This window comes from Zootoca vivipara, chromosome 9 (assembly GCF_965207765.1).
Source record: "Zootoca vivipara chromosome 9, rZooViv2.hap1.1, whole genome shotgun sequence".
Taxonomy (NCBI): domain Eukaryota; kingdom Metazoa; phylum Chordata; class Lepidosauria; order Squamata; family Lacertidae; genus Zootoca; species Zootoca vivipara.
The window spans coordinates 30,078,098-30,090,561 of NC_142592.1; the positions used below are offsets into that span (position 1 = coordinate 30,078,098).

Here is a 12,464-nt window from a genome sequence, read left to right on the forward strand (position 1 = left end):
ACCTGGAACTTGGCAGCTATGGAACTTACACAATAAAAAAGCCAAGCCTATCTGGACAAGAGATAATATTAACTAACATGTATCTTACAGTTCCCAGTTCCCATCTGTGCTCTGGTGCCTAATTGCAGAAAGAACTACAGTACAGTACTATCTTCCAATGCCCCAATCCCAGGAGGAGGCCATTTCCTCCTTCAGTGTAACAAATTCCCTCCTCAAATCAGTCTCTGGTGCCAGTAAGCCAGTAACATTCCTGTGTTGTTCTCTCTTGGTGGGCTTCATTGCTATTGCTGAACTCATCTCCTTCTCTCCCCTTCCTAATGGCGTTTTGAAATGGCCCAGTGGAGGCGATGGGAAGCAACAGCAGCAGCACCATTGCTTCTGCTATCGACTTCAGTTTCTTGAGTGCTCTGCCCGTCGCTTTCAGTGCCTCCAGGGCTGACCATGAGGTCTCAAAGGCAACGCGCCGGATAGAGGGAACACCACCATGGGTTTAGATCCGGCTGCACCACTGTTCAGGCTGTGAGTCACAGGACACTTGGAACGACCACCATCTTACTCCGGAAGAGTAAACTCGGTTAGAACGGCAGTGCACGGCAGCGATGAGTTGGAGGCAATTCTAGGAGAAATTCCCCTTGAATTCAACAGAGCTGCAGACACGCGCGCACAGCATCAGACCAACACGCGTGAAGAGCGGGGCAGGCAAGGGCTTGATTTGAGCCAAAGCTCGCGAGATATAAACCCTGGAAGCTGAAGAACAACAAAAGATCAGAGAATAGAGTAAGGCTAAAATCCTGTACTGTACACGCCTGGTTAGAAATAAGCAATGGGATCGATTTCGGATGAAGCGTGCCGCAAGACCTCGGCCTCGAGCGCCGACCGTTGAAGGAGAACAGCCGGCGCCGCGCATGCGCGCCCGTCCGCCCGTCCCGCGCTTCCGACGTGCGAGGGCGCTGCTGCTGCCGCCATGCCGAGGCTGTGGTCGTGGGTGCTGCTTGGGCTCGTCGCCCTCGAAGGCGCGCGCGGGAGGAAAACGTTTCGGCCGCTGGCTTACCCCAGAATTACCAGCAAGACCTTTATCGGTCAGTACGTCGACATCCACAATAGGCTTCGCTCCCAAGTGCAGCCCCCGGCCGCCGACATGCTTCACATGGTGTGTGTGCCCGGAATACGGCCGGCAGAATCGCAGGAAGGGGGCGGGCGGGGAGGGGGAAGGCGCTCGAAGGGGAGCTCGCCTCTCGCTCCGCCGCCTTTTCCTCAGGTGCGGAAGGAGGGAGGGCGAGGCAAGCGCTGCAGCGCTTAGCCCACCCTTTTTAAAACGCGAAGGTCAAAAGGGTGTGTGGCCCAAGTCTGCTCTTGGTGGGCTTTTTTCCGTTTGAACCCAGCGACGTACCTTCTGAAGCGGCTACTGTGCCTAATTGCGGATTTCGGTATTTCTCTGCGGGTATGTTTTAACTACAGTACAGTAGGAAGGTACTGGCGTGCTTAGGCCCTCGAATTTCTTGAGAGCGAGCTGTGAGGTAACTCGAGGGCCGCAGCCTTCTGTGTTTGTATGTATTTGAATTTTCTAGGGCTTACTCCTGGCACTGAAAACACCCCAGCGCTAAAACCTATTAGAAAAATGCGCTGGCCTAGGCCTGTCACAAAATTGAAGATAGCAGGGTCCCCAAGGACGTGATCTGCGGGGACCTGGCTTCTGGCACCAGGCACCTTGAGTACATTGCTCCAAAGGCAGCATGTAGTAAAGGAAGCAGTCCTAGAGATAATTCCACTGACAGGAGTTCTGAAAGTGGTTTGCTTCAAAGTAATACAGTGGAACCTCGGTTTATGAACACCTCGGTTTATGAATTTTCGGTTTATGAACGCCGCAGACCCATCTGGAACGGATTAATTCACTTTCCATTACTTTTAATGGGAAAGTTCGCTTCAGTTTATGAACGCTTCAGTTTATGAACAGACTTCCGGAACCAATTACACCCATGTTTCAGTTTATGAACGCTTCAGTTTAAGTACTCCGCGGACCCGTCTGGAACGGATTAATCCACTTTCCATTACTTTCAATGGGAAGGTTCGCTTCAGTTTATGAACGGTTACTCTGCAGACCGTCTGGAACGGATTAATCCACTTTCCATTACTTTCAATGGGAAAGTTCGCTTCAGTTTATGAACGCTTCAGTTTATGAACAGACTTCCGGAACCAATTGTGTTCATAAACCGAGGTACCACTGTAGATGTTTATAAATACTGTAGATATTACCTGTTTTGAAATGCATAAAAGATACAGAATTTCAAAAGCCCTAAACTGTCTAGAACCAGGATACCTGCCTAATCCCTAGAACTGCAGTGGCAGCTGATAACTACTCAGCTATTTTCAAGATCTTGTTACTAACATATAAAGTTAAGTCCAGAACAGTATAAGATTGTTCTGCTTAAGTGCTTGATCCAAATAAATATTTGCATTATGTTTGCAGTTGAAATGTGGATGTGGAAAGCTAGCCAGACGGGTGGGGTATAGTAATAATAATAATAATAACAATAACAACAACAACAGTAATACTATATTTATAGACACTAGTACGAGTTAGCTAATGAAAATGTGATAAAAGACAATGCATTATATATTTCTTGTATCCTGCAGACATGGGATCTAGCTTTAGCTAGAACTGCTAGAGCATGGGGACAGAAATGTATTTTTCAACGTAACCATTTTATGAAGCAAAAAGGAGCTGGCCATCCTGATCCTACACTTAATCCTGTCGGAGAAAATCTATGGTTTGGACATGCCCGCAGAGTGCCATTTAATTCTTCTAATGCCATCTATTCATGGTACTCAGATAAAGATTTCTATGATTACCAGGACAATTCGTGTTCACAAGTTTGCAGACGCTATAAACAGGTAACTTCTGTTCTCAATTAAGATCGTCTTAAAACATCAAGAAACATTGATCACTTAAGACAGCAAGTACATGAAGTGATTGTTATAATGGTGCTATATCATACTTTTTAAAGTAATCATCTGGAGGCTATCACAATAATATCCATTTAGTTTTAAATGACATTGGATATTGAATTTATAACTAATGTCATGATGTCAGGATCCCAATACCTCAGGGATCACCTCTCCCCATATGAATCAACCAGGACCCTGTGATCATCATCTGAAGCTCGTCTGGGTTGGCAACATGTGAACAGGCCTTTTCTGCATTGGCTCCCCATTTATGGAATGCTCTTTCCAGGGAGGCTCGGCTGATACCTTCTTTGCATATCTTTAGGCGCCAGGCAGAAATGTTTCTCTGTAACCAGGCTTTTGGCTGATTAATATTCTATGGCCTTTTAAATGTGTTTGTGGGAGTGGGGAGTTCTGGTTTTGGTTTTATGGTGTATTTTGTATTTTTATCTTGTGAACCACCCTGTTATCTTTGGATGAAGGCCAGTACACAAATTTAAATCATGAACATCATCATCCAAAGAAGCACTACCTGAAGAGAAGAGGTAGAACGGGACTTTCCCATCCCCTTTGCACCTAAGCCACCTGAAAAACCTCTACCGAAGTGGGTCAAGAAATCCTACTGAATGGAGTGGGCTCTGGCACAGGGGAAGAGGAGATCACTAAAAATCAGGCACCTTCCACGAGAGAAACTTACATTCACAGAATATTTCTCTGCCTGGTTTTCAGCACCTTGCCTACTAGAGCCCCTTTCAGTTCCTCATGTCATAGCCCACCCTACTCAGTAGGGTCCCCCAACCCCTCAGAAGTGGCTTTGAGGAGATTGCGACCTGGTGATGATTGCTGCTGGGAGAAAAACTGGTGGAAATCACCTTGCCTTGGCGCTACTCTGCTTCCAAGTTATAAAACGGTAGAAATTCATGTAGAGATCATTTCTAAAATTTCTGAATATATTTTTGTCAACTTCAGTTTTAATGAAGTTATATAATTTTAATGAGATTATATAAATTGCAAGAATTATAGCTTTAATGAAAGTATATAAATTGCAAGACGTATAGCTCAGGATGCTGGAAGCTCCTTGAAATATCTGTAAAAACTTGAGATCTTCGCCTGCTGTTCTACTTTTGTTCCATCTAGGAAACCCTGTTCTAGAAATGGGAGGGAAAAAACAATTGTTAAGCAATGGTTTTTAAGATGGGCACCCAAGGAATTTATTTATTTATTTATTTGTTCATGATGCTTTCATACCACTTTTCTGTTGAAATACACAAAGCAGCATACAATATTAAATCGAATAATAAAACAACATCAAGTGGCAGCAAAGGACCCTTGCTGACAGGAGATATAGGATAGCAACATGTGGAGTCACCGTGCTATGCCAGTACCTGCCCTCGGTGCATCAATGTGGTGGCTTGGATCTACAGTATACCTGATTTGTGTATTGGAAGGATTAGTTTGCTTTAATCACTCAGGCAGATGCTCTCTCATCCATTATATACCCAACCAATCACTGCACTCTGCAGGAGAGGGCTTTTTGTATATGCGGCCCTCATGAGGAGATCCACTCCATATGATGTAGGAATTGCCTTTAGTGTGGTGTCACCTATCAATTGGAACTTTCTTCTGCATATGAGACATGTGTCATTTCTATTATCTTTTCTGAATCTATGCTGCACACCTTTTATGGCCTTTCCATCAGCAAATATTCAAGGTTTTGGTTTGGCCAGCATTCTGTACATGCACCAGAACAAGTTGGATCCACTAAAGGTGAATGGTAATGTACATTCTTGCAAACAGGACAGAAGAAACAAAGCTTGGTTTAAGCTTGCTGCTTTCAAGTAACACACATGGGATGGAGAGGACGCCTGATTATGCGCCTGCCACTTCTGAAAAGCATATGCTTTTATTCGGTTATTAATCAGCCTCCTTACTAAAATGCTCCATCATTTTTTAAATCAACTTGTCATTAACATTTAGAACAAGTCAGTTGCCTCTGGTCACCTGAGCACGTTTTTTTATTGGCTCAAGGCACTCCTGAGACCTCCCAGTCAGACAAACCTGTTCCTTCTGCTGTAACTCAGTACCTCTGCCTATTGGCATGCCATATCTATTCTGTCTTGCTTCATCTTCAATGTTAATCCTTTGTCTCTCAGGAACCCCCTCTCTTCAGGAAACCTAGTCTTTAAAATACCATTTCATTCAGTCATCCCTATGGAGGCTGCTCCACAATCCTTGGCACTTAAACTTCTTCCTGAAAACAAAAATGTCCAGTTGTAGCTATTTTCCGCCTTGTATCCTCTTCATCGTACCCTTGCATCTTATCTGTGTTTTGTTGTTTTATTTGTCTTGGTTACGGCCTCTTGAGGTGGGGTGAAGAATCTTTTTCAGCCTAAGGCCCCCATTCTGGATGCTACATTCTACACTAGGTGCTGGGTGGGACCAGAGGCAAAAATGGGCAGAGCAAAGGGTATTAATTTTACCTTCATACAATAAACCACATTCCAGCCACACGAACGTCTGAGATTTGTGCACTCCCATTTCTCCACCCTCGGTCATGGCAAGCAAGAGACATTATCAAAGTTCACGAACACATTTCAGCCTGGCAAAAGCACTAGAGGAGGGAGTGGAGCAGGGTTTAGTAGTGTGGCCTAGGGAGAGGGATGTGGCATATGGAGGATATCTCCTGTAAATCTTGATATCCTTCTGTCTTTGTATAGTCCAGACCAGGCATCCCCAAACTGCGGCCCTCCAGATGCTTTGGCCTACAACTCCCATGATCCCTAGCTAACAGGACCAGTGGTTGGGGAAGATGGGAATTGTAGTCCAAAACATCTGGAGGGCCGAAGTTTGGGAATGCTTGGTCCAGACCAAGCTTGGTTTTGCCCAAAGCTGTTGAGCTTTTTTTGCAAGATCTAGAAGAAGAAGTTTTTGAGCTATTTTAAAGGAAACTCGCCAAAATCTACACTTCCAACATGGGTTGCCATATGTCCAGATTTTGTCAAACATTAAAGCTATTTCCACCCAGATACTGTTTCCAACGGCTGAATCCCAACAATGTCTGGGAAATTCTGGACGTATGGCAACCCTAGTCTGGATAATAGAAGGATAACCAAGTATAATCTGTTGGTCAAGGGAATATGGATTTAGATGACCCGTGCATAATCTTGTGATAACTAACAATAATTTTCAAGGGCGTAGCCAGGATTTTTGGTTTTTTTTTTGGGGGGGGAGCAGAACTGATGTGATTGGTCAGTTAAATATTTCTATTGTTTTACTTGATGGGGGGGGGGGACAGCTGCCCACTCCCCTTGGCTAGGCCCATGATCTTTTTATTCTGTAATTTTTGTTGGTGCTGGAAGCCACAACACAGTATTGCTTATTGGCTGCAACTTTGGCAGTGTAAATAAATAAATATTACTCTGTATTACCCCAAATTGGGAATCAGCTGTCTTTGCTAATTCCACCAAATAATTAAGTGAGTGGAGATACCATGTACCAGCCTCTGTGGCAGGTAACAATCCCTAGATTGAAGATCACCAATAATACACCTGGGTAGGCAGATATGTAACTTTTAGAGGACACAGATAAGCTGATAAGGTTCAGCTGGTGAAGGCTGATCCACTGCAGGATGTTGGTGTAGTGGGCCTAACAGAAGTTCCTTTCCACCAGTGCAGGCACTTCTGCCACATCCTGACCCCAAAGAGAAAAACTATTCACAGTTCTTTGTTCTGAAAACTGGAGGATTTGTACTAAATCTCTAAAGCCTAAATACTGGACTTGGTAACTATTAACACAAATTGTACCTTTCTGTGTAAAATAAAATCTGCTTTTCCCCCCAGGTTGTTCGGGCATCTACTTATAAGGTTGGCTGTGCTGTTGTTTTCTGTCGTAGACTTGATCGACATAGAAATACTGAATATTTCGTTTGCTATTATGGTCCAACGTAAGTTAACAAATGTTTAAGAGAATAAGAGATAAACCCAGCCAGTGACCTAAGAAATGTAGGATTTTAGGTGATTTTTTAATTGACATCGTGCACAAAGTGGCTGTGTAAATTTTCTAAGGCTTTGACATTTTATTTAACTTAAGTACTATAAATATTTAAGGAGGCAGTCCTATAAATAGATATCTGGGATTAAGTTTTATTGGACCCAATAGGGCTCACTTCTGCAAAGACATGTATGGGATTTGGCTGTAAGTGTCCAATTTTTTTTCATAAATGAGTGCTGGTAGATATTAAGCAAATAAGTGTTTCTGAAGTGCATAGAATTAAATGTTCATGTTATTTGTCTTGCACTTAATTCAAATTTAATTTTAAATCAGGTGATGGCTTCTTAAAAGAATCACACTGCAAAAAATAAACAAACAAATGAAGAGGCTCATAGAAGTTCACATTGCAGACCCCTCACATAAGCAAGTATGGTATTCATAGGGGATGGAGTTCATGTAGTCATTACTGAACTGATCAAGGTTGCAGTGCAGTGGTTGGCCTGTTTGCTGTAACTTTAAAGGTCACATTTGGCAGTCCTAAATGTTCACAGCCCTATTAATTGTGTATATCAGTGTTTCTCAACCTTTTTTGGGCCACGGTACACTTGTTCCGTGAAAAAAATCACGAGGCACACCACCATTTAAAAAGTTAAAAAAATTAACTCTGTGCCGCCCTATATTATAATTATGACTGTAAGAAACACTTGTCAAATATTGCTTTCCGGCGGGTCAGCGCTGCTGAGTTCTTAAAAGATCCGGGTTTCTGATCCACCCCACCCGACCCCGCCGTCCCGTATCTTACCCTGTGTGTGTTCTCGGACTTGTGAGAGGACGATTTGGTCTTCATGCCTCCGTGAATTAGCAACAAACTACCTTTTTAATGATGGAGATTGAATATTTTAAAAGTAGCTACTTGAAGTCCGCTCGATTTTCCAAAAAAGAGACACACGTGCGCCACTATTAGCTGCTGGGGGCTGCCATCTTGGCTAAAGGATTCTGGGATGATCCTGTCACGTGAGGCATGGGGAAAATGGAAATAATGAAAGCTGATTGGTCTGTGGAAACTAGAAGGGGCGAAGAAATAGGACGCCCAGGGAGGTGGAGTTTGCAGCTGCAAAATCGCCCTTCTCGTCGCCGCACGTCGTGGCACACCAGCCAGCGTCTCGCGGCACACTAGTGTGCCGCGGAACAGCGGTTGAGAAACGCTGGTGTATATGTCACAATCTATATCTAATCTACAGTATAGGACTGTTCAACTCTTCTAACTCAGGATACTCCACTGTATAACCAAATTTTTTTTAGTTGAACCCTCAATGCATAGGCAGTTCATTTGTTACAACTAAATAATTATTATATTCAGAATAGCTTGTCCTTCAGTCTTCTGTTTAGCTTGTGAATTCAGTACCTTATTACATTCTATGCTCTTTATCCTTCTGAGTAAATACCCCTCCCCACCCTCTGACTATACATAAGGGTCTGGTGACTTCTGTTTCAGTGTATCTGAAGAAGTGTGCATGCACACGAAAGCTCATATCAATGACAAACTTAGTTGGTCTCTAAGGTGCTACTGGAAGGATTTTTTTTTATTTTTGGTTTCAATTATGCTCTTTAGTGACACCTACCCTTCAAGACCTTATAAAACAGGACAGCCCTGTAGCGCATGCCCAAAAGGAGACACTTGTCAAGACAATCTCTGTAGTAAGTACAGATCTGAGTAAAATGAACATTCATGAAAGGCTTTCTCACGCACTTATGTATATATTTCTATTAATTTCAAAGCAATACGAGCTTCTCTTTTGTATACATGTATGGATATGCATGCATGTGTCTATGTATGTGTATGCACACACATACATGTATGTTTCTCAGAGCAGGGCAGGTTTGGTTGTCAAAGCAAACAATCTGCAATCTGCAAGACTTGGAAGGAAACCCAATCTTTTAAATGCATTGTAGAATGGCTGCAATTTCACAGCACTCTGAAAAAGTAAAATGCTGCACTATTCCAATGGGAACAAAGCCTGCCTCCCAATCTAATACTGTATGCCTTGGATTCTGCTAGGAAGAACTCAAAAGGGGAGGGTGGGGAGGGTTCCCACACACCCCACCCCGCAAAAAAAAAATCCATGTATCTTTACATCTCCTATCACAATGATAGAATTGTGCTACACAATTGTACAAAATCTAGCTTCAAGGTTCCAACAATTTTACATCCTTGTCTACAGTAGTGTGACAATGGTGTCAGACAATGCAATCACAGGCATTGCACTACCACAGATTTGCTTACACAACTCATAATCTATGGAGATGCTTTCAGGCTGTATCCTGACTTGTTTGTTAATTCATGCAAAATAAAGTTCAAGAGTTTGGCGATGAGGTGATTTTTACCAAATAAATGATCGTGTCATACACCGAAGATTGCACATTCTGGATGCTGGAATTCTGTAGAAATGCTATGAGTGACCTGCCATGCTCTGACTGAAAACAAGTAAACCCCATTGATAATATATTAATATTGTGAAACGGGTTTCTCCACTAGTTATAATGCTACTTTTCTCCTTTTGCAGGAAATTCAAGTCGTGAAAAAATATACATCAAGCGTATGTATTACAATTAAATTATAAAGCTCAAGTTTGCATTAAAAATGACATTCTTGCCTAGTAAAAATATGTTGTTGTTTTTTTAAATAGGCTATTCACGATGGTATCCACCTTGGGAGCACCGACTTATATGTGATGACTCCTGTATTGTACTTGCAGTTTTAAGGCCATCACTAACGCTTCTAGCATTTGTAGCTGTTTACTGCTTACAGAAACTTTATCCAGATTTAATGCTGCAAACAGAAACTGTATGAGATCCATATAACACAAAACATTATCCTTAATATCTAAGACTCAACTCATATTTACATGGATGTTTATGTTTTTTAAAATAGATTTGGTTAATTACATTGTTTTATATGATATTTTCAATTCAATAAAATTATTAAAAGTTTGTTCATTTTAATGATTTGGGGATATTTTTAAAAGCAGAAAAATGAATACTAATATTGTGTGTGTGTCAGTGTGCAATATTATGGGTTTTACTATTCCGTAGAAACCTGTCTTTGGAATTGCCATTCTTTTATTGCTCACTTTTTCTGGAGCAGTCCAGTTCTTTTCATGTTGTCCTCCAAAGTTCTTTGCAGATTTTTTTCTTCATGCAATTGTAACAGCAGTATGTCTGTTATGGGCACACAAAACACTACAAGGGTTTTTTCTGAAGTCTTGTGCCTTTAATTTACAAATTCAGCCCACTTTATTGCTATTTTTTGTTTCTAGCTGGGATATTATACGTAGGCTACCTGTTGATTACCCTGTGGATCAACTCCTTGAATTGCCCCAATGTTAGATTGTGTAGCGAAGACTTTCTTTCCTACTTTGTTCACATTGTTTTCAACATAAATGAAAAGAGGAACTTGGTAACTAATCCTCACTCCATCAACCTTGGCTGTAGTACATTTTGGTTCCCAAACACCGCAAACCATTGATTGTTCCAGTTTACAAACATTCTTTTGGAAACCAAACGTCCAGTGGGGCTTTCATGACTTCTGATTGGAAGCTCCTGCGTTTTGGAAGTCCGTTCAACTTCCAAAACGTTTGCAAACCAAATTGTGGCTTCTGATTGGCTGCAGGAAGCTCCTGCAGCCAATCAGAAGCCACAATTTGGTTTGGAAACGTTTTGGAAGTTGAACAGACTTCCAGAATGGATTCCATTCGACTTCCAAGATATGACTGTAGAGGATTCCCATGCATGCACAGAAGTGTACCAGAAACATCTTCTGGGCAATTCAAAGTGGTTATTCAAAGGGTAATTAACAGGCTATTCATCTGTAGGGATGAACAGGAAGCAATAAAACTAGCTACATTTTTAAACCATATACTTTAAATTGAAGTTGCCACAGATCTTTGCTTAATGGGATTCTCCTTGTAAGTAAACGTCATAAGAAAAACTTGTCTATGGAAGAGTGCATTGTTGGTTAATTAGTGTACTGTTTTAATTCCATTTCCAGTTAATTGTGATAAAGCAATACCTTAGAAACAAAGTGTGGAAGCAACCGAGGGCTTGAACAGTAAAATCTGCAGGGGTTAATCAAGTGAGCCCCTGCATGTGCAGAAGACGCTTCAGGTGCAGAAAGAAACAAAAATGTACACCAACCCCTGCAACTGACAGGTAGTAGGAAGCCTACAGAGGAGCCAGGCCTGGTATACATGTGTTTCTCTAGCCCGCTGAGCAGTGTCTCCTGCTTACTGTACTTTGTATGTTGGTTCAAGGCGCTGAACTCAGGAGCCTTCAGCTGAGGAACACACATCGGATACGGGAACAGCTTCTCCTAGTCCTGACACAATGGGCAGTGCAAGCCCACACTGAATATAGTTACCATGGGACAAAAATCTCTATATTTGGGGTAGAGTCTAAACTGGGTTGCATGCATTCCTAGTACTGACAAGATGACTGACGAGCTTTTTCAGCAACTCGGCCATTGTGTTCATCTTACTTGACTTACAATGCTGAGCTGGGGAATATCAGTGGATTCGAGACCTCACAAATGTGAGGCCTTTGTCACAGCCTTCGATAAGCCAGCAGTAACTTCGTGGGGGTGGGGAGAGAGATAGTCTCACTCCATTGGTGTCTTAAGTCTGAGTCCTCTTTAGAACTAGGCCGCCTTCTAAATAAGTCACATTTCTCGTTCTGTCTGGCAGGAGTGCTGGCCAAACAGCTTCCCCATCCTGAAGAAGGACCTGAATATGGGAAAGTGCTTCTTCAAAGGAAGAATCTAATTATGTAGGATTTAAACAATATTTTACTTGTGTATTCTTCTATGGGCAGATTCCACTTCATATTTTGTTTGGAGGAAGTCCTATTCAAATGAGTGAGATCTATACAGCCAGAGTGCTTTAGGGCCAGTTCACACAAGAACAGGGTTCTAAATTCAGCCCACAGTCTTAAAAACCAAACAGCCAATTCAGTGTTTCTCCTTTAAGTTCTACAATTCCCAAAACATTGCATGTGGGCATTTGGAGCTCCAACAGGGTCACAGGGTTTAAGAAGCTTGACAAACCACCACTGTCTTGCTCAGTTGGTACAGCATAGACTATTATTATTATTCCTGTTAATCTCAGGGTTGTGGGTTCAAACCCCATGTTGAGCAAAAGATTCCTGCATTGCAGGCGGCTGGACTAGATTACGATTCTATGATTCTATGAAACATACCTCTATCTTCTGTGCACCCTCTCTCAGAATTGGTCCTAGTCTTGCTATACACCAGAAACATTTTTATTCATCAGATTAAAATGCTGTATCTGGGCTTCCCTGTTTTGGTTTTGTTTCAACATGCATGTTAAAGAAACCACTTCCTGTACACTTATTTCAGAATACTGATGCAACTCTTTCCTGCTGTTTTTTTCAAAAAATATGTTTGAAGTATAAGTGATCAGTTTCCCAAAATATACACCTTATATTTAATCAGTTTCACTAATCTGGAATTGAATATT

The 12,464-nt window shown here is 42.1% G+C and overlaps 1 protein-coding gene across 1 annotated transcript; it reads left to right on the forward strand.

Moving 5' to 3' along the window:
- The first annotated feature begins 618 nt into the window (after positions 1–618).
- LOC118091126 (GLIPR1-like protein 1) lies at positions 619–9,924 on the forward strand. Its single transcript, XM_035127773.3, has 6 exons — positions 619–1,150; positions 2,635–2,892; positions 6,783–6,886; positions 8,546–8,631; positions 9,498–9,530; positions 9,621–9,924. The coding sequence occupies exons 1-6, from the start codon at positions 965–967 to the stop codon at positions 9,782–9,784; spliced, it is 831 nt and encodes a 276-aa protein (XP_034983664.2). The 5' UTR covers positions 619–964; the 3' UTR covers positions 9,785–9,924.
- Positions 9,925–12,464: the final 2,540 nt, after the last annotated feature.

What these genes read in the sequence shown, in the direction of transcription:
- LOC118091126 (XM_035127773.3), top strand. Translation starts at nt 965, where the DNA reads ATGCCGAGGCTGTGGTCGTGGGTGCTGCTTGGGCTCGTCGCCCTCGAA. An exon ending in TTTGCAGACGCTATAAACAG is followed by an intron (nt 2,893 to 6,782) that starts GTAACTTCTGTT and finishes TTTTCCCCCCAG; the next exon opens with GTTGTTCGGGCATCTACTTA. An exon ending in TTGTCAAGACAATCTCTGTA is followed by an intron (nt 8,632 to 9,497) that starts GTAAGTACAGAT and finishes CTCCTTTTGCAG; the next exon opens with GAAATTCAAGTCGTGAAAAA.